The sequence below is a fragment of the Paramormyrops kingsleyae genome, chromosome 14 (genome assembly GCF_048594095.1).
Source record: "Paramormyrops kingsleyae isolate MSU_618 chromosome 14, PKINGS_0.4, whole genome shotgun sequence".
In the NCBI taxonomy this organism is placed as follows: domain Eukaryota; kingdom Metazoa; phylum Chordata; class Actinopteri; order Osteoglossiformes; family Mormyridae; genus Paramormyrops; species Paramormyrops kingsleyae.
The window spans coordinates 20,206,392-20,227,224 of NC_132810.1; the positions used below are offsets into that span (position 1 = coordinate 20,206,392).

General features: G+C 43.6%; 1 protein-coding gene across 2 annotated transcripts in view; it reads left to right on the forward strand.

Moving 5' to 3' along the window:
* The first annotated feature begins 1,649 nt into the window (after positions 1 to 1,649).
* Positions 1,650 to 20,833, forward strand: part of syne1b (spectrin repeat containing, nuclear envelope 1b) — a 98,451-nt gene continuing 79,267 nt past the window's right edge. The window contains exons 1-20 of one of the 2 annotated variants that reach the window (XM_072698784.1): positions 1,650 to 2,079; positions 3,190 to 3,251; positions 6,829 to 6,924; positions 7,961 to 8,044; positions 8,822 to 8,914; positions 9,010 to 9,188; positions 9,856 to 10,052; positions 11,432 to 11,541; positions 12,092 to 12,142; positions 12,622 to 12,729; positions 13,249 to 13,386; positions 13,471 to 13,635; positions 13,904 to 14,016; positions 14,125 to 14,293; positions 14,400 to 14,496; positions 15,243 to 15,445; positions 15,539 to 15,703; positions 17,266 to 17,418; positions 17,792 to 17,935; positions 18,735 to 18,902. In XM_072698784.1, the coding sequence (XP_072554885.1) occupies positions 1,998 to 2,079; positions 3,190 to 3,251; positions 6,829 to 6,924; positions 7,961 to 8,044; positions 8,822 to 8,914; positions 9,010 to 9,188; positions 9,856 to 10,052; positions 11,432 to 11,541; positions 12,092 to 12,142; positions 12,622 to 12,729; positions 13,249 to 13,386; positions 13,471 to 13,635; positions 13,904 to 14,016; positions 14,125 to 14,293; positions 14,400 to 14,496; positions 15,243 to 15,445; positions 15,539 to 15,703; positions 17,266 to 17,418; positions 17,792 to 17,935; positions 18,735 to 18,902 (2,577 nt within the window). In that variant the 5' untranslated portion in view covers positions 1,650 to 1,997. The remainder of the gene's footprint in view (positions 2,080 to 3,189; positions 3,252 to 6,828; positions 6,925 to 7,960; positions 8,045 to 8,821; positions 8,915 to 9,009; positions 9,189 to 9,855; positions 10,053 to 11,431; positions 11,542 to 12,091; positions 12,143 to 12,621; positions 12,730 to 13,248; positions 13,387 to 13,470; positions 13,636 to 13,903; positions 14,017 to 14,124; positions 14,294 to 14,399; positions 14,497 to 15,242; positions 15,446 to 15,538; positions 15,704 to 17,265; positions 17,419 to 17,791; positions 17,936 to 18,734; positions 18,903 to 20,833) is intronic. The other variant, XM_072698785.1, reaches the window with a different exon arrangement.

The window sequence follows — 20,833 nt, forward strand, 5'->3', positions numbered from 1 at the left end:
TTAACAGTGAAAAAATCTGATCAAACTGGATGAAATTGCATGAAATCTAGAATACAAGATACAGCAGATATTTTGGTTACTTTCTTGTTTTTGAAAAACGCATTACCATTGATTCCAGGGCCAATGTAGTATAATGATACATACAGGGGACCCCTAGAGAATTTGGGCCCCATGAAAGCACGTCATATTGGGCCCCCAGAGAAGACCAATTCAATTAGGCTCCACATTTTTATGGTCCCCTGTCAGTCAGGGGCCCTCAGAATCGTCCTAACTCTGCGAGCGGCATCCCTAGATACAGATTTCAAGTTTCTCTTGCTGTTATGTTCCATGCTGTTACTGGTAATTCACTAATTACCTGGGATGACCGCCACTATTAAATGATAAGCGCGTAGTCAGGGAAGAAACGTCCTTGACTCCATGGAGTTGGAAGTCTGAGTTGCTTGTTATATCTAGGCTGGACCGCATAGGCTGGGTGATTCCCTTCCAGTTTCAGAACAATGGAGAGCGTCAACTTTTGATCATATTTGTTTCTTGAGAGCGTCAACTTTTGATTCGGCTCTGCCGTCTAAGGAACTATGGAGTCGTCACCCTGCCATTTGTGGCAGTTATTAAGTCATTAAAGGTGGAAAACTCGGAATGGATGTAGTAATGTTAATTACTAGTATTAAGATACAGAGTTTTAATACACTCATTGAGCTAGTGAGCCTCTGTGTAGACTACCTAAGTTGTTTACTTGCATAAGTGTCATAATTATAGATTTAACTGTTTGATAATATTTCTAGAAATACACAGAATTTTTTGTGTTTCCTTGATCCTTCTTTTCACGTTTTGTGCCTCATTACCCAATTAAAACTCTTTAATTAAACGGTCCATGAACTGTGCGAAAGGTTGCTTACATTGATGCTGGATTTGCTCCGGATTTGATGTGTCCCACGTGACACCCATGTGTGTTTGCATGTACTGATATTTAAACTAAATTCATCCAAATTCTCCCTGAACTCACGTTTAATCATTTGTCATTGTCGACATTAAGTACTATTGTTACTGAATTTATTGGTTTTATGTTCATATTTCGATGTAATGTCTTGTGGACAAGTAAAATGAAGACAAAGTTTATAGATTATAATATTCGCCACAAGAAGTGCATTCCCGATCATGATCTGGGTTTTGTTATGGATTACAGTTAAATACTGTAATGAGATTGTTTGTGGGATCAGTATCCCAAGCATTCATGTTGCATAAATAGGAGTATTTTTCACATGTGTAAAATTTCCTGAGAATAGGTCGATGTACAGTGTATTTATAGCTCAAATCAGACTGTATTACGAGCGATAATAAACAGTCACAGACACGCACGTAGATATACAGACACAAATTCAGCGTTTCGCTTTTTGTTTGCTGGCATTGTTCAAATCCCAAGAGTACAGATCTTTGTCTTAAAAAGAAAAAAAACAACAATAACAATTTGTTCTTTTGAAAGAAAGGCATCAGGGTCGTGCATGTGAATGATAGGACTTGTGATATATTCGTGGGACTACCCCGTGCGCACTGAAAACCCGGTTTATACGGCCAGAGATGTGACATCACTGCTTCCCGCATGCCAGTTGGCACGGCAGCAGAAATGGATTATTTCTGCAGCTCTGGAGTGATGCTCAGATCGAGGAGAGCAGGGCTTGAGGATGTAGGAGGATCCCAGATAGCGAGGGGCTCGTAAATCTACCCGAATCAGACGCGTTTGCACTGACGAGGAAGGGGGGGGGGGGGCATCATCCATCCACAGTGAGCAGAGCTGCGTGTCCTCATAGCCAAAGTCGGCGATCAGATTCGCTTTGCTTCCTGAAAGAGAAAGAGAGAGTGGGGGACAGCTTTCCTGTTCACTCTCTCTCTCTCTCTCTCTCTCTCTCTCTCTCTCTCTCTTTCCTCCATGGATTTCTGCCTCTCATACTTGCGCACGCACATGAAGGGCAACGCGGCTCGGTCGCATCCCGGAGTACAACATGACACATTATAGGAGGACGGGGTCGATGAAAAGCAGCACGTCTCTCAATCTGGTGACGGGATTTTTCCAGTATCTGCGCGGTAAGTGGGGCAGCATCTTTAGCATTCAACTCCACTGTCCTTGTCGTCCGGAGAGGGTGATGTTATGCCGGGGGAGTCTGAAAGCCTGGGATGGCTGGGAATCCTGCCGGTCTTACTATGCAGCCACTATGGCCGCGACACTTAGACGTGCCCTTAGACAGCCCTCGCTGTGTGTGCCATCAACGGAGCCGTGCCCTCGGACAACTGTTGACGTTGACCGCATTGTGGGGTCTGGTAGTTGTGTTGCATTAAAATGCACTAAAATGGCTTCTGAGCCTCTGATCGTGGATGTCAGTCTGCCCCCATGCAGATGGGACGATGCGTAGTTTGCAAGGTGTCTGCACTGAGTCTCCACCTTCCTTTAAGGTGGTGACACGAAGCAGGTCGTATTTCTCGCCGGGGAATTATCGTGGAGCAGGGCATGTGTCATTGGTATTTAACAACATTACCTCTGGAACGTCCTGGTAAAATCACGATTAATATACAAAACTCAGATTGTCCTTCACTATATGGACATATGTTATGCAACTTTAATTAATCCAGGACACACGCACATCCGGTGATTTTATAGTACATATATTCACAAGAAAGTGGTGGATTCACTGCTCTGTGATTGTAGTTTTGATTCTTAGCTTGAATCTTATGTATGTGGATTTTTGCATTTAATTCCCATGTGCGTTTGAGCTCACCGGCACAGTCCAAAGGCAAACAGTTGGATTAGTTTAACTGGATTGCGTTCCCTAAATTTCCATTAATTTGTGCCATGCAGTCCTATCCAGGGCATTCCCTGTCTGTGCCCTGTACTTCCTGGGATAGACTCCAGGCTGCATAGAAGGAATAATGAGACAGAATAGGGTGACTTTTTTTAAGGTGGTCTGTGGTGTTTCCTCTGAGTTTATCATGAGTGACACTATGGCAGAACCGGTACCCACTATGAAAAGTGTTGTGTATGAGGTTGTGTCATGTGATCTCACAAAAAAAGCCATATGTCAATAGCACTGAAGATGAAAGTTTTTACTGAAGGTCATCAGACTGATTATGTGCCTGGGATTCATGTTTTCTTGTGTATCACGTGCCGTGATGTGCAGTAACTATTTTTATTTCTGTCAGATGAGCAAGAAGCAGTGCAAAAAAGAACCTTTACAAAATGGATCAACTCACACTTGGCAAAGGTAAGGAAGACTACAAGTCTCTGTTGTCACTTCTGCTGTTTTTTCATTGATGTAAAATATTTGGATTAGGGATAAAGAATCACAGTTGTTACCACTGTGGTTTTTTTGGTGAATTTTATTTGCGTTTAGTCCATAGTACTGTAGGTCCATATTAAGACTGAGTTTTTCGGCAGCCCTGGTGATATGCTTGTTGTTGTCTTGTGAAGTTCCCCTTAGTGTGTGAGTCTTTTTGTGCCGCGTGATACTCTGGCATCCTGTACAGGGTGAACCCTGCCTCCTGTTCTGTGACTCCTGGGATTGACTCCAGGCTCACAGCCACCCTGTACAAGAGAAGTGGTTGCAGGAAATGGACCGATAGAAGATTTACTGTATTGAGTTTGTTCAAATATATGGATCCTTGACAGCCTATTGCATTTGTGGCAAATTATATTCTAATACTTCATGAGTCAGCAGAAGTGAAGGACTGTAGCTTTCAGTCACACTAGCAATCAGAAGTAATTTACATACAGTATGTGATGTGTGTTTCAGGACTGACTGGAATTAATATACAACTAAAATGAAAAGATAGCTTGTCATGTTACATACAAAAAGAAGGGAATTTGGTGTCACAAATGACCAATGATTTTATATTCAACATCTATATCAAGTTTATCGTTCATTTTTGCATTGACATCTACAATATATAACACAAACAATATACAACACAAAAAGGTAAATAATTTGCTAGTTAGTGGCAGGGTAAGACATCTACTACATTCAGTGTTTTGAAATGTATGTATGAATGAGCTTGATGTTTTCAGCCGCTTTCAAAAGGTCTTTTTTTACTTGGGTTACGAAAAGGTCCCTGGTTCAGCTATCGAGAAAGCAAATTCAGAGCAAAACAAAAGCGTAAAAGCTGCTTTCAGATTGTCGATAAAGGTGTCCGCTAAACCCTTAGCTTTGGAAACGCTAGATAAACTTCTCCGGATAAGAGGAAAACAAACAGGCTAAATGTCACGTCCCATTTTACCTCCAATCTGCCTTTCGCTTGTTCGGTTATCAGGTTTGTTACGTAGCAGGCTGGTGTTACTTATGAAATGGCATCTTGCCCTGCAGCTTTTGAGTTGAGATGTGTAATGGTATAGGAGGTATCATAGTGGTTTAAAAGGTTCACTTGTAATATAAAGACTTCCATCTCCCATGAGTGGTCTTGCTGCTGTTCTTTTGAGTATTGAGTTCACATCCTTAATTTGTTCTGTCATATTAATTTCTCATACATATGAGGCCATCAATTCTTCGGTTTTCTCTTGCGCTGTGGGACGAAATGCCCAGATATTGCTTGGGGTACAAATGTTTTTTTTCCAGCCCCTTTTTTTTCTTCTTCAGAAGATATTTTACTGAAACAATGATCCGCCACTGGATTCTTCCTGTGAGGCAGACAGAGGTCCAGAAAGCAGAGATTGGTGGTGTAGAGAGCCAGTAGTGTGGAAGCGGAATGGTGCAGAGGGCTTTCTGTGAGGGAGAGAAACGTGAGCTGAGCTCCTTCCCCTGTGGTAACTCTCGGCAAGCCATTAGACGGCCGTGCAGAGTCGCAGGCTTGTGGAATTCTCTGCATCGCGATGCGTGAGGCGTTCGGGTGGCCTGGGGAGAGCGGGCCTTTTCGGGGGGGGGGGGGGGGAGCAGCAGATGGACACCAAGACGGAAAGGAACAGTTCCCTGCGGGGAACTGGCTGCAGGTCCAAGGTCCTGGCAGCGCTGATGCTCCATACCTGAGACAGGATTGGTCAACATAAGTAATCTATCAGTATATAGTATAAAAGGACATTACTGCTTTAAGAGCTGCGAGGAAGCGTTTGGATTAGTTGCTCATCTGTCCTTAAATATCAGCCTCTAATTTAAATGTAGAAATTATGCGACATGCGTGATATTATCCTGAAATATATGAAGAATGCATTTATTTTTGTGCCCCTTAAACAAAAAAGGATGTTTACTGGGTGTAAAAACATCACATTTACAGGTTCAAGTGGTTTACTACCAAGTCGAGTGGCTTACTTTTATGGACAATCAATACTTAACTTCCGAAAGCAGATTTAATCAGGACACTCCTATTAAAAAGGGCTTTTTTTATTAGGCTTTGTATTTTTAGTAGTATTTTGCAATAACTATTACAGCTCAATACTATTAAAACTTTTGTTCCTCACTGTCTCCTGTTCAGTCGTTTACATTAAACTATTATGCACCCCCAATGCATTTGTTTATCTTTTGTAAAATACGTTTTTTGAGCCAGCAATGAACTTGCATTGATTTTTTTTTTTATTCTTGAAACAGATTAGCTCAGTTAGCATGTTAATTTCTTCGATCGTGCATGAATATACGCATGTTTTACAGGCGCTGTTTAATATGTTTAATATAAGCTCTCATCACACCATGCCAAGTTCCCAGTATGAAAGATTAATTGAGAAAGGCTGGATGGTGACAAACTGCACAGCGCTTTTCCAAATATGAGTCCAAATACAAACGACGGCATGAATTAATCGCTCATCTCATCCCACTACTTTAATTTTAACCCCAATATCGCGTTAGGAGACATAACCTTCCCCCCCAACATGCCCCACATACAGGAAGTGATCTCGCGTACATGTCACAGGCCTTTCCAGTTTTGCTTTTATGCTATAAAAATGTACAGAAAACGTCATTATGGACGTACCGCTTTCCGCGTGTGTCCGTGAAACTTCAATTTCCGTCTGCCATCTATACCCGCCATGAGTGGCCAGTCCCTCCAGACGCCGAGCGGAATACGGGTGGAGGCCACGTCCGGCATCTTTATATAAAGCCACTATCTTATATGTAAATATAAGACGTGGAAAGAAAATTTTGACGTGCATCTGCCTGTTATTTTATGTTTTTCTGGCACTGAAATAGGATTTGTAATGAATAAATTCTGCTGAGTGGTACTGTATACATAATAGATATGCACATTCAGGCACTCAGACACTATGGGCAGTCTGCAGACCCCAGTTACCCACCCGCACGTTTTTGTGCTGTGGGCACACCTGAGGGCATTGCAGTGCTTTCTTCAGTCAACAGTATTTATTTTAATTTCCTTATCTATGTTCTTATCATTTAATGTAGATGGACTCTTGTTTCAAAATTATTGCAAAATGTGCTTTAATTACTGCGAGTGACACTTTTAATGGAAGTGAAGAAGTGTCTTCCGGCGTGTCGACGTGAGAGCGCCTGAAAGGGCAGTGCATGGGTTAACTGCCCCCTTGAACTCGTTTTGAAATCGGCCGGCCCTGCGTGGGCATGCAGGCACTCACCCTCGGAGCAAATGCCATCTCTCCGCCTCCATCATGAGCTGGCAGCCATCTGAGTTAGATCCTGCTGTGCACCCTGACCCACAGACCTCATTGCTTCAGTTTCTAATGCCACAAAAACCCTAATTGTGCTGCTCCACGTCTGTATCTAGACATAGATGTTGTTTATTCTATCTCTATTTTTTGGGTTTATACAGGTATTTGTGTGATTGTAAAAGACTCAGATGACTTTCTGATAATAAGCGTTCCTCTGTTTTGCTTTTTTTTCCTGTGTGTTGCAGCACAAACCTCCGCTGGTGGTCGCCGACCTGTTTGAAGACATAAAGGATGGGATAAAGTTACTAGCCCTCCTGGAGGTCCTGTCCGGACAGAAATTGGTAAGTTCGGGTGATGCAAAGGAAATCTGTTTTTGTTACAACTAGAAAAACATGGCGAGAGAAATATAAGGAATGACCCTTTGTTTATGCCCACACTCATCTCTAGAAATCTGCAGTGTTAACCCATTTAATCCCACCAGTCACAACTGTAACCACAATTTTTAAATCGTTTCTTTTTTTATTTTTTAAGTTCTGCAAGAGTTGCTGCCGCCTGTTTGTCCAAAAGACGTCCTATAAATGAAAGTAGAGGTTGTCCTCATGGTATATGTGCGATGTCATGTCAATAATGTTAATGGTCACATGACCGAAGCAGTTTAATTCTTTTATGCAATACTTTGGCCTGGTGGTTAGGGATGTGCTTGTGACTGAAAGGTTGCTGGTTTGAATCCCTGACAAGCAAACTACCACTGAGGTACCCTGCTATGGTGTCTCAACAACGATAACATTTACATATGAGTTTACAACCAAAAAGAGTGGTTTTGGGCAATGGTGTAACTTGTTTGATCACACTTTATTCGTTTTGTTATAACTATTAGAGAGTGATGGTTTTACTCTTTGAGGTCAATTGATAAGCTGATGCAAGTGCTCAGGGCTGAAATCTCACAGCACTGCAACAAGAAGTGCTGGAGATCTTCCAGTAATTGGGGAATGTAACATGAAGGATTTGTCCAGTGAGTTACTCAAGCGCTTGGAGAGGATTTTGCAAGATGACAAACAACTTACATTTGCCCCAGGGAGGAGGCTGTCATCAAAGAAGGAAATTAGAAAAAGTGAGAGTGACACCAAACTAGATATGAACTAGATAGGACTGATGTTTTGTAAACTTTGAAAAGCCCTGGTCCTACTCTGGTCATCTTATCCAGTTCAACTGTGTAACGTCAAAGGGAATACCGTAAAATACAGATGATATATGTTGGGCCTGAGCTACATGAAAACAAGGCCATATTTCGGTTGACCTATAAGGGGTGCAGTCAGCTCAACCTCCTTAACATCGATCCCAGCTCAGCCTCCTCAATATTGATCCTCCTTTCCCCAGCCTTGTGAGCAAGGCCGTCAGCTCAAGAGGATCCACTGGGTGTCCAATGTTGGCACGGCGCTCAAGTTTCTGGAGAGCAGGAGGGTAAGTGTTGCTTTTGGGACGTGCTGTTTAATGTGGCCTGTGGATATATGCATCATAATCTCTCTAAGACAGTGTTTCCCAATCCGGTCCTTGGGGACCCCAGACAGTCCACGTTTTTGCTCCCTCTCAGCTCCCGACACGGACTGTCTGGTTCCCTTCGACCAGCTTGGAAAACTCTGCTATAAGAGAAGCGGCAAATTTTTTGATGATATTTGGTATTTCAGGTATTCCTGAATCTATCTATCTATCCATCCATCCATCCATCCATTATTTTACATTTTTACATTGCAGTTTTATGTTTTGTTCTGACACTTTTTTGATAATTTTTTTTTCTTCCTGAAATTTAACAAGTATGATGTACAGGAAGGTATATCTGAGCTTTCAGCATAGGAATGGGATCGGCCACCATGAAACTGGGAAATGTGTATTACTGTAATTTTATCAGCTGCCACTCAGTGGGTTTAACTTGTGCCAGTGACAGCTGAACGAAAACTTTTTCGTTGTTTTTCAGGCTGCAGACGATTGTTTTCAAAGGCACTTGGCTTTGTGTTCTGTTTGGGTTTTGAGCTGATAGTGGGTAGCAGCTAATATTAAAACTGTGAATTGCACTGTAAACACAACAAGAATATGGCAAGATTATTGTCGCAAGATTTCCTTGTCATTTGAATTGAACAAAACAGAGTATTATTTATTCAGTTTTGTTCTTATGCTGGTTAGTTGCTTTTCTTTATGCTATTACATAAGTCATTTTTAGGAAGACAATTTTGTTTTTAACAGATCAAGTTAGTCAACATAAACGCGACTGACATTGTTGACGGAAGGCCGTCCATCGTCCTTGGCTTAATATGGACCATCATCCTGTATTTCCAGGTAACACCCATGTTCATGTTAGAACGTGATTGGTTGTTCCAAAGACCGTCGCCAAGCTTCGCTATAACAGAGTCTGCTCACTCTGCTTCCTGCAGATCGAGGAGCTGACCAGTAACCTGCCGGCCATCAGGTCGCTGTCCAGCAGCACCTCATCTGTAGACAGCAAGGCCAGCTCTGAGATGGCCAGTCCGCCCATGAAGAGGAAGGTGGTGACCAAGTTCCAGGGTAGCGCCAAGAGAGCGCTGCTCAGATGGGTGCAGCATGTAGCATCCAGGTGCGTCTTCACAACGGGGATCGTGCTGTTGGTGATTCGCATGCCTGGAGATTGAGGCACTCTAGTATGATGACGGTGCATGTGTTGTGTCTGGCCTTCAAAGAGCCATCTGTTGTCAAGAGACTGTGCATGTTCTGTGCTAGAAGACATCCAGGCATGGAGACTGTTATTTAGCTGTGCATTTTTGGGGTTTTAAGGCACCAGCTCCTTGAGATAGACTGTAAATTGAGTATTGACTGTGTTTGAATGTATCTTACTGGAGAAACGGACTTCAGTTGGGGTCTATGCAAACCGTCACTGTTCAATGAAAACCTTGTATGTCCAGTTTTTGACGATTGTGAATGAATGGAATTCACTAATCTACTAATAGCGTTTGACATCTAATTGACCAATGAAAAGATGTTTTACGAAATCATTTATTTGACTATCATTTATCTTGGTACTATGTAACATTATGTTCTCATTACGTTGTTTTAGATTTATTTTGTAAAGTATTTTCTTGGAAAGTCATTTTTTTCATGCTCCTGAAATAAAGGATTTTTGGAGATACTTTTTAGTTTTCATTGAACAGTGACGATGTACTGTGTTTGAAGGCTTCTGAACAGAGAACCACAGACTATTCTGGTAAACTGTGCATTGATTGTGTTTGCATGGTGACCATCCAAAGACACCTGGCCATCGAGGTGAAGGACTTTGGGCTCAGCTGGCGAAGCGGGGTGGCTTTCCACTCGGTCATCCATGCCATCCGTCCGGACCTGGTGGACATGGAGCTCGTGCAGAAGAGGACCAACAGGGAGAATCTGGAGGAGGCCTTCTCCCTGGCGGAGAACGAGCTCGGCATTCCGCGACTGCTGGATCCAGAAGGTACCATGAAGTTTGCTGTTACCAAAAAATTTAAATCATACTTACTAGCACTTTATTCAGAAAATGAAATTTTCAAACAAGAACCAAAGATTTCATTTTCAACGCACAACTATCTCTGGGGACCAAATCGACACACAACATGTCAACTTATGCTATTTCCTCGAAGAAAAGACAGATGTAACTAACTTATCTACATAAAACATCCCGGGAATTCCATCTGACGACATCCACCCCTCCCATTCTCATTATCAGAATTCACGTGTTATAGACGCAAGCAAGATCTATGTTACAGTTACATTATATGTCATATTAAGACCATCTGGTAGTATAGCTTTACAATTAAGGTAACTGAGACTTGCGGTGATGGACTTGGATTGGAGACAAGAGGGGTCCCCAGATCACGTCTCCCAAAAAGACCTTATTGCTTTATCCTTACGCCTGATTATGTAACCCGAGTTCTCCTGTAAGACATCCTAGTGTGTAAAGTGTGAAATATGAGACCGTAAACATACTCAGGGTCCGTGGGTTGCAGTTCACGCTCGCCAGTCCATCCCGCCTCACCCGCCGCACGCTTCCCTGCTGCTCCGAGCCCGAGCCGATCGGCAGCCGAGCCGCACGGTGTCCGTCCTCATGCTGTGGCTGGCAGAGTCATTATGCACCAGAGCATATTTTATTCACAGCACAGGAGGGATTAATTTGGCCAGAGCAGCACAGTGGGAGACGAATCTCCAGACTTAAGCCCAGTGGTGACAATTCGCTGGTGCTCTTATGTAACAGCTCAAGGAAAAGGGACAATTTGAGAAGTGTTTGCGTTTAAATTTTGGGGATTAAAGAGGCGATGTGATTTATATGTTCTAAGTTCTGAGGTGTTAGTTTTATGACCAGAAGGGCCTATCGATTTTTCCACAGTGGAAGGTTTTAAGAAATTTCTACTACAAAGAAATTAATTTGGTGTACACATCTTATGTACTGTCTGGTTATTTAATTTCAATGAAATCCTTAATGATGTTTTGAAATGATATTATTTAAAATGTGTTGTCAGGTGTCAGACTTGTTTTTGCTGTTTGTCCCAATAAAATATTTCTCTCCCTGTCCTGGGAGAATTTGGGGATGGTGCTGCTGTGTAGGTTTCAGAAATTCACTTTTAATGTGACTTTCTGTATTCACGAAATGCAAGCTTTAAGTTCAGAACAGGTGTCACGTTCAATGCAGGCTCAGAGCAAGACAGCACTGCTATGAGGCGGAAAACAGAGTCTGACTTGAAACAGCTGACCAAAGATATGGAAACTGTACTTTAATTTCTGGTATTGTTATTATTATTCTGCACATTTTCCATGTACATATATCCATATTAAAGGATGTGTTTCCTCTCCCTGCAGATGTTGACGTCGACAAACCGGACGAGAAATCCATCATGACCTACATCGCCCAGTTCCTCAAACATTACCCCGACCTCCATGACAGTGAGACAGATGGACAGCAAGAAGAGGTATTTAACTCTGATTTTCCCAAGGAGTCAGTACTTCACGTTACCATTTTTAATGTTCTTTCCATACTCCAGTCACCTCATGCACAAAAGCCTACATTTGACCCATTGTTATTAATGTAGTTATTACTGGAAGTATCAGATGCCTCAGCTGTGAGCACAGTGTACAGGTGTAATGCTTAAGATATGTGTCTTTATGAAACAGTTCCAAGGGCATATTCTGCACACAAGAATAAAAAAAACTAAGAATTTCAAGCATTTGAGAAGCTGTTTCAATATTAACTGTTCTATATTAAATTAGTTCTGTATTAAATCTGCAGTTTGACAAATATGAGGCAGCTCAGTGAGATCAAGCAAGGTGAATGCTTAACATATTTCCACTAATTAGCGCCATTTATTGTTAAATACAAATAGACAGCCCCATTGCAACATGGGTAACACACAGGTTTTTTGTTAGTAGTCCGAATATGACAAATCCATCGTGAAGTCTTTTAATTTCTATCCATCTGTGTTGTCTGGCTTTCTCTCCATCGTCTGTCTCGCACTCTCATAGCCGGTTCTTGTGTTCATCCCGACTTTTGCGCTCTCCATCCCTAAGCTGACGGTAAGGCCATGCTTAAGAACATTCCGCAGTCCCACAATGCCGTGCGTTGCCCTGCAGTGTTTCCCGGCATCTCTCTGTGTGTCTCACCCAGTGTCTGCCTTGAGTTTTACTCCTTATTTTTCTTTACATGCAATTTAATATTGGTGCCCCAGGCACAAGACAGCTTTAATATTTTGGCCACAAGTGAAATAAAAAATAAGTGTTAAATAAACGTTATATTTTAAATTAACTGATGCCTTTTCCTAAAAGAAAGTGATTAAACAACAAAAAAAGTCTGCATTTTAAAAGCACAGGTTCATGGTTTATAATACCTATGTTTAACCAACTTTAGCAGATAATCTCATGCACAGTGAATACACCATCCCCTCTTCTGTTGCACCAGTCTGGAATTGCTGTGGTGTGGCTCTGTCGTCCAGTGTGGATTGTGCAGAAACAGCCCATTGGCAGCCATTGTTCAAAAACCTGTGCCCCACCCACAGAGGGAGGACCGCAGGATGCTGAGGGAGCTGAAGACCTGGCTGGACCAGCTGGAACGGGAGCTGCTCCGGGCTCAGGGGGCCGAGGGCAGCTTGTCTGACAAGTACCAGGTGAACAGCGGGAATGGAGGAAGTAACGTCCATCACTGAGTCTGTGCACAGACATGGTCGATCCATTAGGCGACGCAGACCTATGGCACCCAGGGCACCGTCTTCTGAGGCGGCGCCAACTTAGCAAACTGTGAGGGCCGCTTCCCCGGTGCGAGGAGAGAACCATCCCAGACAAAGTGAAAATGGCCGGAGAAGCCTGCCTAACAAGTCACACGGGCTTCGCCGGGCTCTGTCTATGCATATTTGAATTACAGCGGCCTAACAAGGTAGCTGAGGCTTTCTCGGAATGTTCTGAAACATGTAAAGCGGTGGTCCTCTTGGATAAGCCTCGCAAAGACATTTGCTGAGTGTCCTGCTGCCGTTTTGTTTCCTCCAGTAGGACAAACTTGAATACTTCACTTTCATTTGGCTTATAAATAACCACAAGGAGGATTCAGTCAGTTGCCACGGCTCTGTTTCCTCTCTCAGGCCCTGCGGGCAGCCGATCTGGCGTTGTGCTAACGCGGCGTCTTTTCTCAGGCGTTCAAAGGATTCCGGGTGCAGTTCGAGATGAAGAAGAAGCAGATGGAGGGACTGCTGCAGCCCGTGCACAGGGAGGGGAGGCTGTCCTCCGACCAGGCGCTGGTCAAGCAGGCGTGCGAGCGGGTGTCCGCCAGGGTGGGAACTAGCTCGCGTCTAGCTTGCCGCTTTTCAGTACATGCCGTCTCCTTTGGTTTATGTTCGGCTCCCTGTGGTTTTTAGCTCTTAGACTGGCACATCCACCTAGACAAGTCACTTCCTGGCGTGCTGGGTGTCATTGGGGCCTGGCTTCACCGGGGGGAGATGGCGCTCTTCGAGGAAATTTCCATTCAACAAGCCCATGAGGAGACGGCCAACGTGATCCACAGGAAGTTAGAGCAGCACAGGGTACGAAAAAACGACAAACTTTAATTGGCTTGAAACGATGGTTATAAATGTGCTACCTTTAGACATTCGTGCACAAATGCTTTGATTATGTACCTGGAATTACACTAGTGGATAAAATTGTGGAAACAGCTAGCATTTTTAGCATTTCACTTTGAAAATTACTACACAAGTATTTGCAGTAATGTTTATAAATAATCAAAGAATATTATAATAGTGTAGGTCGGAGTATTGACAAAGGTTATTGTTTCGATAAATTGTGCGTAAACAGGAAGTGTTAAAAAGTCTGGAGGGACACAAGCCCGCCTTCCAGCAGATTCACAAGGATCGCTCGGTCAATGGGGTCCCTGTACCTCCCGAACAACTTCATGACATGGCTGAGAGGTGAGCCCAAAATGAACGCATCAGCCCACCCATCATAAATTTATTAGCTAGCATGTATCTCTGACTACAGACGGAACATGCTCAACAGAAAAGCTTTTCCGTTGGCAGATACAACTACGTGTGCACGTCGTTCCAAGTCCATATGATGAAACTGGACTTCTGGGAGATGAAGTATCGCTTGATGGCGTTTCTGATACTGGCCGAGGCCAAGCTGAAGTCCTGGATCATCAAATACGGCCGAAGAGAGTCGGTTGAGCTCCTGCTACAGAATTACATAGTGAGTGGTCCGTGATTGGTCTGTTGACTTGTGATCTGTTCCTATTGGCTGATCTGTGTTGTGCGTGCCCACAACCAGCTTGTAAGGTCCTTCTCATTCGAAATAGTCGTTCATCGAGGGACAGAAGTTCTTCGAGCAGTATGAGACAACCTTCCACATTCTGAAGCAGGCAGCTGAGGTCTACCTCAAATCTGATTGCTCAGGTAAGTCTATTCACTTTCGACTTCCATTTCAGCTGGTTTTATTTTTTGGCAATGCCGGCTGCATGTTTTTAAGCATGGTAAATAAGCGCTAGTAACTGGTTAACTAATGCAGTTCATCCATTGCTGTAAATAATATGTAAGTAATAATTGTTTGACATTTAATGTAATTGTCTTCATAGTGACTCTCATTGGTGATCTCGCCATGCATCTCTAATAAATTTTAGGCCACAACTGTGTAATTCGGTCAGGGGAGGTAATAGCAGGCTAATAATGAATGTCATGCTATAGGATTTAGGACTTAGGATGCAAACTGATGAAAATGGGTGCAAAACTTTACAAACACGATCCAGTTTTGTATCTTGTCTTATTAGCGCATTGTGGATCTTCTGTGCATGGTAATGCCCATACTTCTCTTACCCCTGATTATAAACATGTTAAAGTGAATTGGAGTTAGAATTGTCTGAATGTGCATGTGAATGGTGTGTGTGCCCTGCGATGGGTTGGTGCCCCATTCTGGGTTATACCCTGCCTTGTGCCCTGCGATGGGTTGGTGCCCCATCCTGGGTTATACCCTGCCTTGTGTTTATAGCTCCTGGGAGAGACTCTAGAAACTCTTGACTCTGTATAGGACAAGTACGCGCAGAAAATGGACTAAATGTATATTTCGTGTTTTTGAGTATTTGAATATTTTGAAAATGTAATTTTCCGCATGAGGTCTGTTTAGCCAATGTCGCGTGTTCTTTCAGCGGAAGAGTGCGAGGAAGTGAGCAAGTTCCTGAATGACGCCACGGCGCAGTGGAAAAACCTTTCGGTGGAGGTGCGGAGCGTGCGCAGCATGCTGGAGGAGGTCATCTCCAACTGGGAGAAGTACAGCAGCACCGTGGCCAGCTTACAGGCCTGGCTGGAAGACGCGGAGCAGATGCTGAACCAGCCCGAGAGCGCCAAGCGGGTGAGCGTCGATGCAGATCCCCTGTAAGATACTCCTGTCCCCATTCAAGGTCCCAACACCTATGACCTCTCACTTTTCCCTGTCCCATTCCAGGAGTTTTTCCGGAATCTTCCACACTGGATTCAGCAGCACATGGCCATGAACGACGCTGGGAACTTTCTCATCGAGACCTGCGACGAAACCGTCTCCCGGGACCTGAAGCAACAGCTGCTGCTTCTCAACGGCAGATGGAGGGAACTCTTTGTTAAAGTCAAACAAGTAAATAACTTTTAACACTTTTTTTTACAGTCATTAAAATCTTGATCCAAACATGTATACTACTGGTAAAATCAACAAATATATATATAATGGATGGTTCCCAGCTAACAGGGCATTCTTTTCACACAATTAATGTTGCAAATGATAGTTTAATGATAAAATGCTATTTAAAAAGGTGCTATATATGTATACTGCAAATACACTACCCAGCCTCAAACCCCTGACCGTTGCAGTGTAAAGCAACAGTGTTACCCTGTCATCTGCCGTGTCTGTCCTCTGCCATATCTGTCCTCTGCCATGTCTGTCTTCTGCCATGTCTGTCCTCTGCCATGCCTCTCCTCTGCCATGTCTGTCCTCTGCCATGCCTCTCCTCTGCCATGTCTGTCCTCTGCCATGCCGGTCCTCTGCCATGCCGGTCCTCTGCCATGCCTGTCCTCTGCCATGCCTGTCCTCTGCCATGCCTGTCCTCTGCCATGTCTGTCCTCTGCCATGTCTGTCCTCTGCCATGCCTGTCCTCTGCCATGCCTTTCCTCTGCCATGCCTTTCCTCTGCCATGCCTGTCCTCTGCTTTTGTATCATTAGTTTTAGCTGTAGTAGTTACAGCAGTGAGTAACTTCAGGAACATCAGGAACACTGGACACTTTGAATGTTTCCATTCCTTAGTTGTAACGTTTGATAAACATTCGTAGAACAAAAAGTTGTTAATGGGGTCACTGCAAACACTGGGGTGACTTTAGGAGAGGTCTTGAAACGACTAAGCTGACACACTGTGACAGGCATAGTATCATAGTTTTACACCAACATGATGATCATTTTCATCCACTGCTTAAGACTTTTGTACAGAACTGTATATATGTATATATAATATATTTTAAATGTATATTAATATATATACATGACACTCAATGCTTTGAATGATGACTGTCAGTGGATATCATGGTCCTTAAAGAAACAGATGCAATCAAAACATTGCAAGCTCATGTCTCCTTGGGGCCTCTACAGTTACACCCTTGAGGGAACCTCTTAATATAAATGGCTTTGATGACTTCTACCATGTGTATTACTTGAGATGAACACATTAGCGAAACACCCAAATGCATGTAATTGTAGGCTGTGGAGCTGGGCTATCGAGCTGTAGAGGGGCTGCTTTCAGAAGAAAGCTATTATATTATTGATGGTCTCTCTTGATCAGTCAGACCTCATGCCTGAGATGCGTTAGCCCGAGGGGTTGGGTTAGCGTTGGCAGTGGAAACAGGTGTAAGCAACCTTCCCACCTTAGGCATATTGATTTCAGGGGGGTGCAATTTGTCGACCGGGATGGGGCGATGAAGGTGGGGGTGCTGGCGGTGAAATGTCTTGCCTTGGCAGCAAATTTTACTGCCGCTCAATAGCGGAATAACAGATTTCCCAGACATTGCACATTATTCGTGGGCAGGAGATTCCTGGAACTTCAGAGGGTTCTCTCGGAACTTCTGGGAGAGGTGTGTGGGATATCCGTGTTAAACGCAGCTATGTGGCAAAGCGGTTCATGCTGAATCTTGCTGCGCCTCACCCTGTTGCAGTACGCACGGGCGGATGAGGTGGACAAGATGCGAAAGGACTACCAGGATGGAATCTCTGCCCTGAAAGCCTTTGTGGATGCAGCAAATGAAAAAATAAATGCCTCTGTACAAGTGTCCTTCTTGAACATCCGGTCTTTCGTTCAAGATATCGAGGTGAGTCACACTCATGAGTCTTTGATTTCCTAAGCAAAGTCTCCTGTCAAAGACAAGTTTTAGTACAGCTTTACTGTGAGTGTGTATGTGTGTGTGTGTGTGTGTGTGTGAGAGAGAGAGAGAGAGAGAGAATTTTATGATGCAGTTCTCTCTAGTACACCTTGTGTTACACCATTAGTAAAGTCTTCTCCAGTACACCTTGTGTTACACCATTAGTAAAGTCTTCTCCAGTACACCTTGTGTTACACCATTAGTAAAGTCTTCTCCAGTACACCTTGTGTTACACCATTAGTAAAGTCTTTCTTTAAGTTCAGCTGCAATAATCTTGTCATGGAAATCATCAAGTAGACTTTGTTGGTCATGCATTATGCAGGACATCAAGCAAAAAATCCCCACTATGGAGGCACAGTACAAGATGGTTACGCGAAATACCCAGTTGCTGACCAAGGACACTTCCCAGGAAGAAGTCACGCAGATGCTGAGCGTCATGGCAACCATCAAGGAACAGCTCTGCAAGGTGACAGATCAGCCTGCTTGCTTCTCTGTCGGATTAATCAATGGTTTGCATGATTCTTGGCAATTAGTACTGCTGCTTCAAGTACTTTGGATCATTTTTTTTATGTTTAATTAACTTTAGAAACCTGTGGGACTGACAAGGTGCTTTCTGTACACATACCATCTGGCCAAAATTAGATTATACTTCTATGATAAATGTTTTAATAATCTGGTATCAGCTTTGACTGAAAGCTCAATGTTCCACACCAGATTCAGTTTTCATTTTAATTATTAATAACGAGCATTAATTTGACAGGAGTACAGACAGACGATCTGGTTGTATGACGTTTGAACACTTTACAGCAGTGTTTCCGAATCCAGTCCTTGGGGACCTGCAGACAGTCCATGTTTTTGCTACTGGAGGCTGGGAGGTAGCAAAAACACGGACGGCCCGTGATTCCCCGACGGCTTGGTTGGGAAACACTGCCTTGAGCTTAGAATTCAGCATGATCTGGTTACAGACTCTTTTCTCAGACTGAAAACAGGATTCAGACCCAAATATGCTGTCATGCATCTTTCGTCTTACCTTTAGTCGCTGCAGTGCACTGGGCTCACGGCCGGCCCAAGGCATAAGCAAACTAATTGGCTTCTTATGGCCCAGCGGCCACCAGGGGGCCCCCCATTTGAAGGAAGATGACAAATGACAACTAGGTCAATCACATTTTAGGCAGGGGCCAGAAAAGGGTTGGGCCAGCTCTGATTGGACTGGCTGCTTGGAACTCCTGGAAGCCCCTCATTGTGCTTCCTGTGGCCCCTTTCAGATCAGGGAGAGGTGTCTTCCTTTGCTGCGTGAGTCCCAGTCGCTGCTCCCCCTTCTGGAGGAGAACGAGAAGCAGATCACCAGCTTCTATCAGTCCCTGGAGAAGGCCTGTCGGCTGCTGTCCAACCACGATCCCGAGTCTCCGGTCGACTTTAAGCAGAAATGTCAGGTACAAAAACACGCACTAATAGCTTGCTTTCAAAATCGACTCTCCGATTAATGGGGCTTAATTAATAGTGTCATCTATCCATTTAAAGTTTCCATCACCTTATCCAGCTAAGAGACCCAGGGGGGGTTTGGAGCCTGTCCCAGGCAGGGCAGGGCACAAGGCAGGGGAACACTCTGGATGGGCTGTTAAATGCAGGTCACACACATACACAGGCTCTCTCTCTCTCTCTCTCTCTCTCTCCCTCTCTCATACACACACACACACACACGTTTGTATTCATTGCCTTGTGGGGACCATCCATTAATTTCTGTGGGCAATACCCTAATTCCATCAATGACCTTAACCTCTACCCAGCCCTAACCTTAACCATAAGTAACAACAAAATACAAGATGTTTACATTTTTACATCTTTGATTGCATTCACAGACCTTTGTGGCGACCTGAAAAATAGTCGCCACATCGTCAAAAAATCAGGTTTTTATTACATTAAGGGGGACATTTCGTCCCCACAAAGTAATAAACCTAATCCACACACACACACACACACACACACACACACACACACACACACACACACACACACACACACACACACACACCCACCATTTGGGGTGGCACAGTGGTTGACCGTGTTACATCACACCTGTGGGACCTGGGTGTGAGTGTTTGCTCTGACTCCATTTGAGTGGAGTTTCTATGCTCTTCCCATGTCCTCATGCCCCCTTGTCAGAGACCAAAAACACGAAACTGTGTGTATATTAATGGTGTGTGTGCCCTGCAATGACTTGGTGCCCCATCCTGGGTTATCCCATGCCTTGCGTATGTAGCTTCTGGGATCTGAATCCTTACAACCCTGAAAAGGACCAGCATGGATGGACAAAATATTAAATAAAAACTGAGTATCCTGAGTGAACCCACACAACATGGGAATATCATGCACAGGGCAGAGTGTGTGGGACTCGAACCCCCAACCATGAAGGAGGCGTTACCCACTGACACCCCTTAACAAAGTAATTTAATCACATTTAGTCAGAACTTGAATTCAAACCAGCAAGTGTAAACTAGCAAAAAAAAATTTACTATAAAAAGATTTTCTTCATGTACTGACCAAGGCAAACATCTAGAACAAATATTGTGAAATATTGCTTTCGTTTTTCACACATACATGTGTACAGATTTAGTCTAAACAGAGACACACTTTTTGCACCGTCCCTAGTGACCTGACGGAGCTCTGCAGCTGCCAGATGATGGTGCACGCAGCTTCTCATACCTCATTTTCTCGCACTGCGTCCCGGTGAAGCTCAGATTAATTAAAAGTTGCTAAAAATATAAAGCGCTGCGTGGAAATCAGTTTTGTGCCTGTCCCAGCTTGTTTTGTTGATAGCTTGTTTCTGTTGGTGCAGATTTTTTTTTCCTGCAAAGGAAAAGTGGTCAGTAGGGAAGCTAAATATTTAAATACATTTTTTTGTTGTTGACATGGTCCTGAAAGACATAGAAATAACTGCCTTCAGCAGGTGATTTAAATTGCATAATGACCGAGGTTATTTGGAAAATATCCTTGGTCATTCTAATAATACAGCTTCCAGACATTAAAATTCATGCTTTTGGTCCAGCTACTTCGGTAAGGAAAACGATTTAGTATTTTACTGGTAATGTGGTCAGTGTAGAAAACTTGCCGCATTGTATATAATATATCATAGAAAAACAAGCTGGCAAAATTCTTCAGTGATTACGGTAAATCAGTGTTTCTGGGAAAACTGGCCTGACAGTGAGGACAGGATCATGTGATCGGGTGGTGGGGGGAGGGGGGCACGGAAAAAGGACTTCAGTTTAATTGTATTTCCCCTGGGTGAAGAAGCAGGAAGGAGAGATGGCTAGACAATGGAAGCAGGGGAAAAAAAAATCAAACGGTTGTCTAGGACAAACAAGTT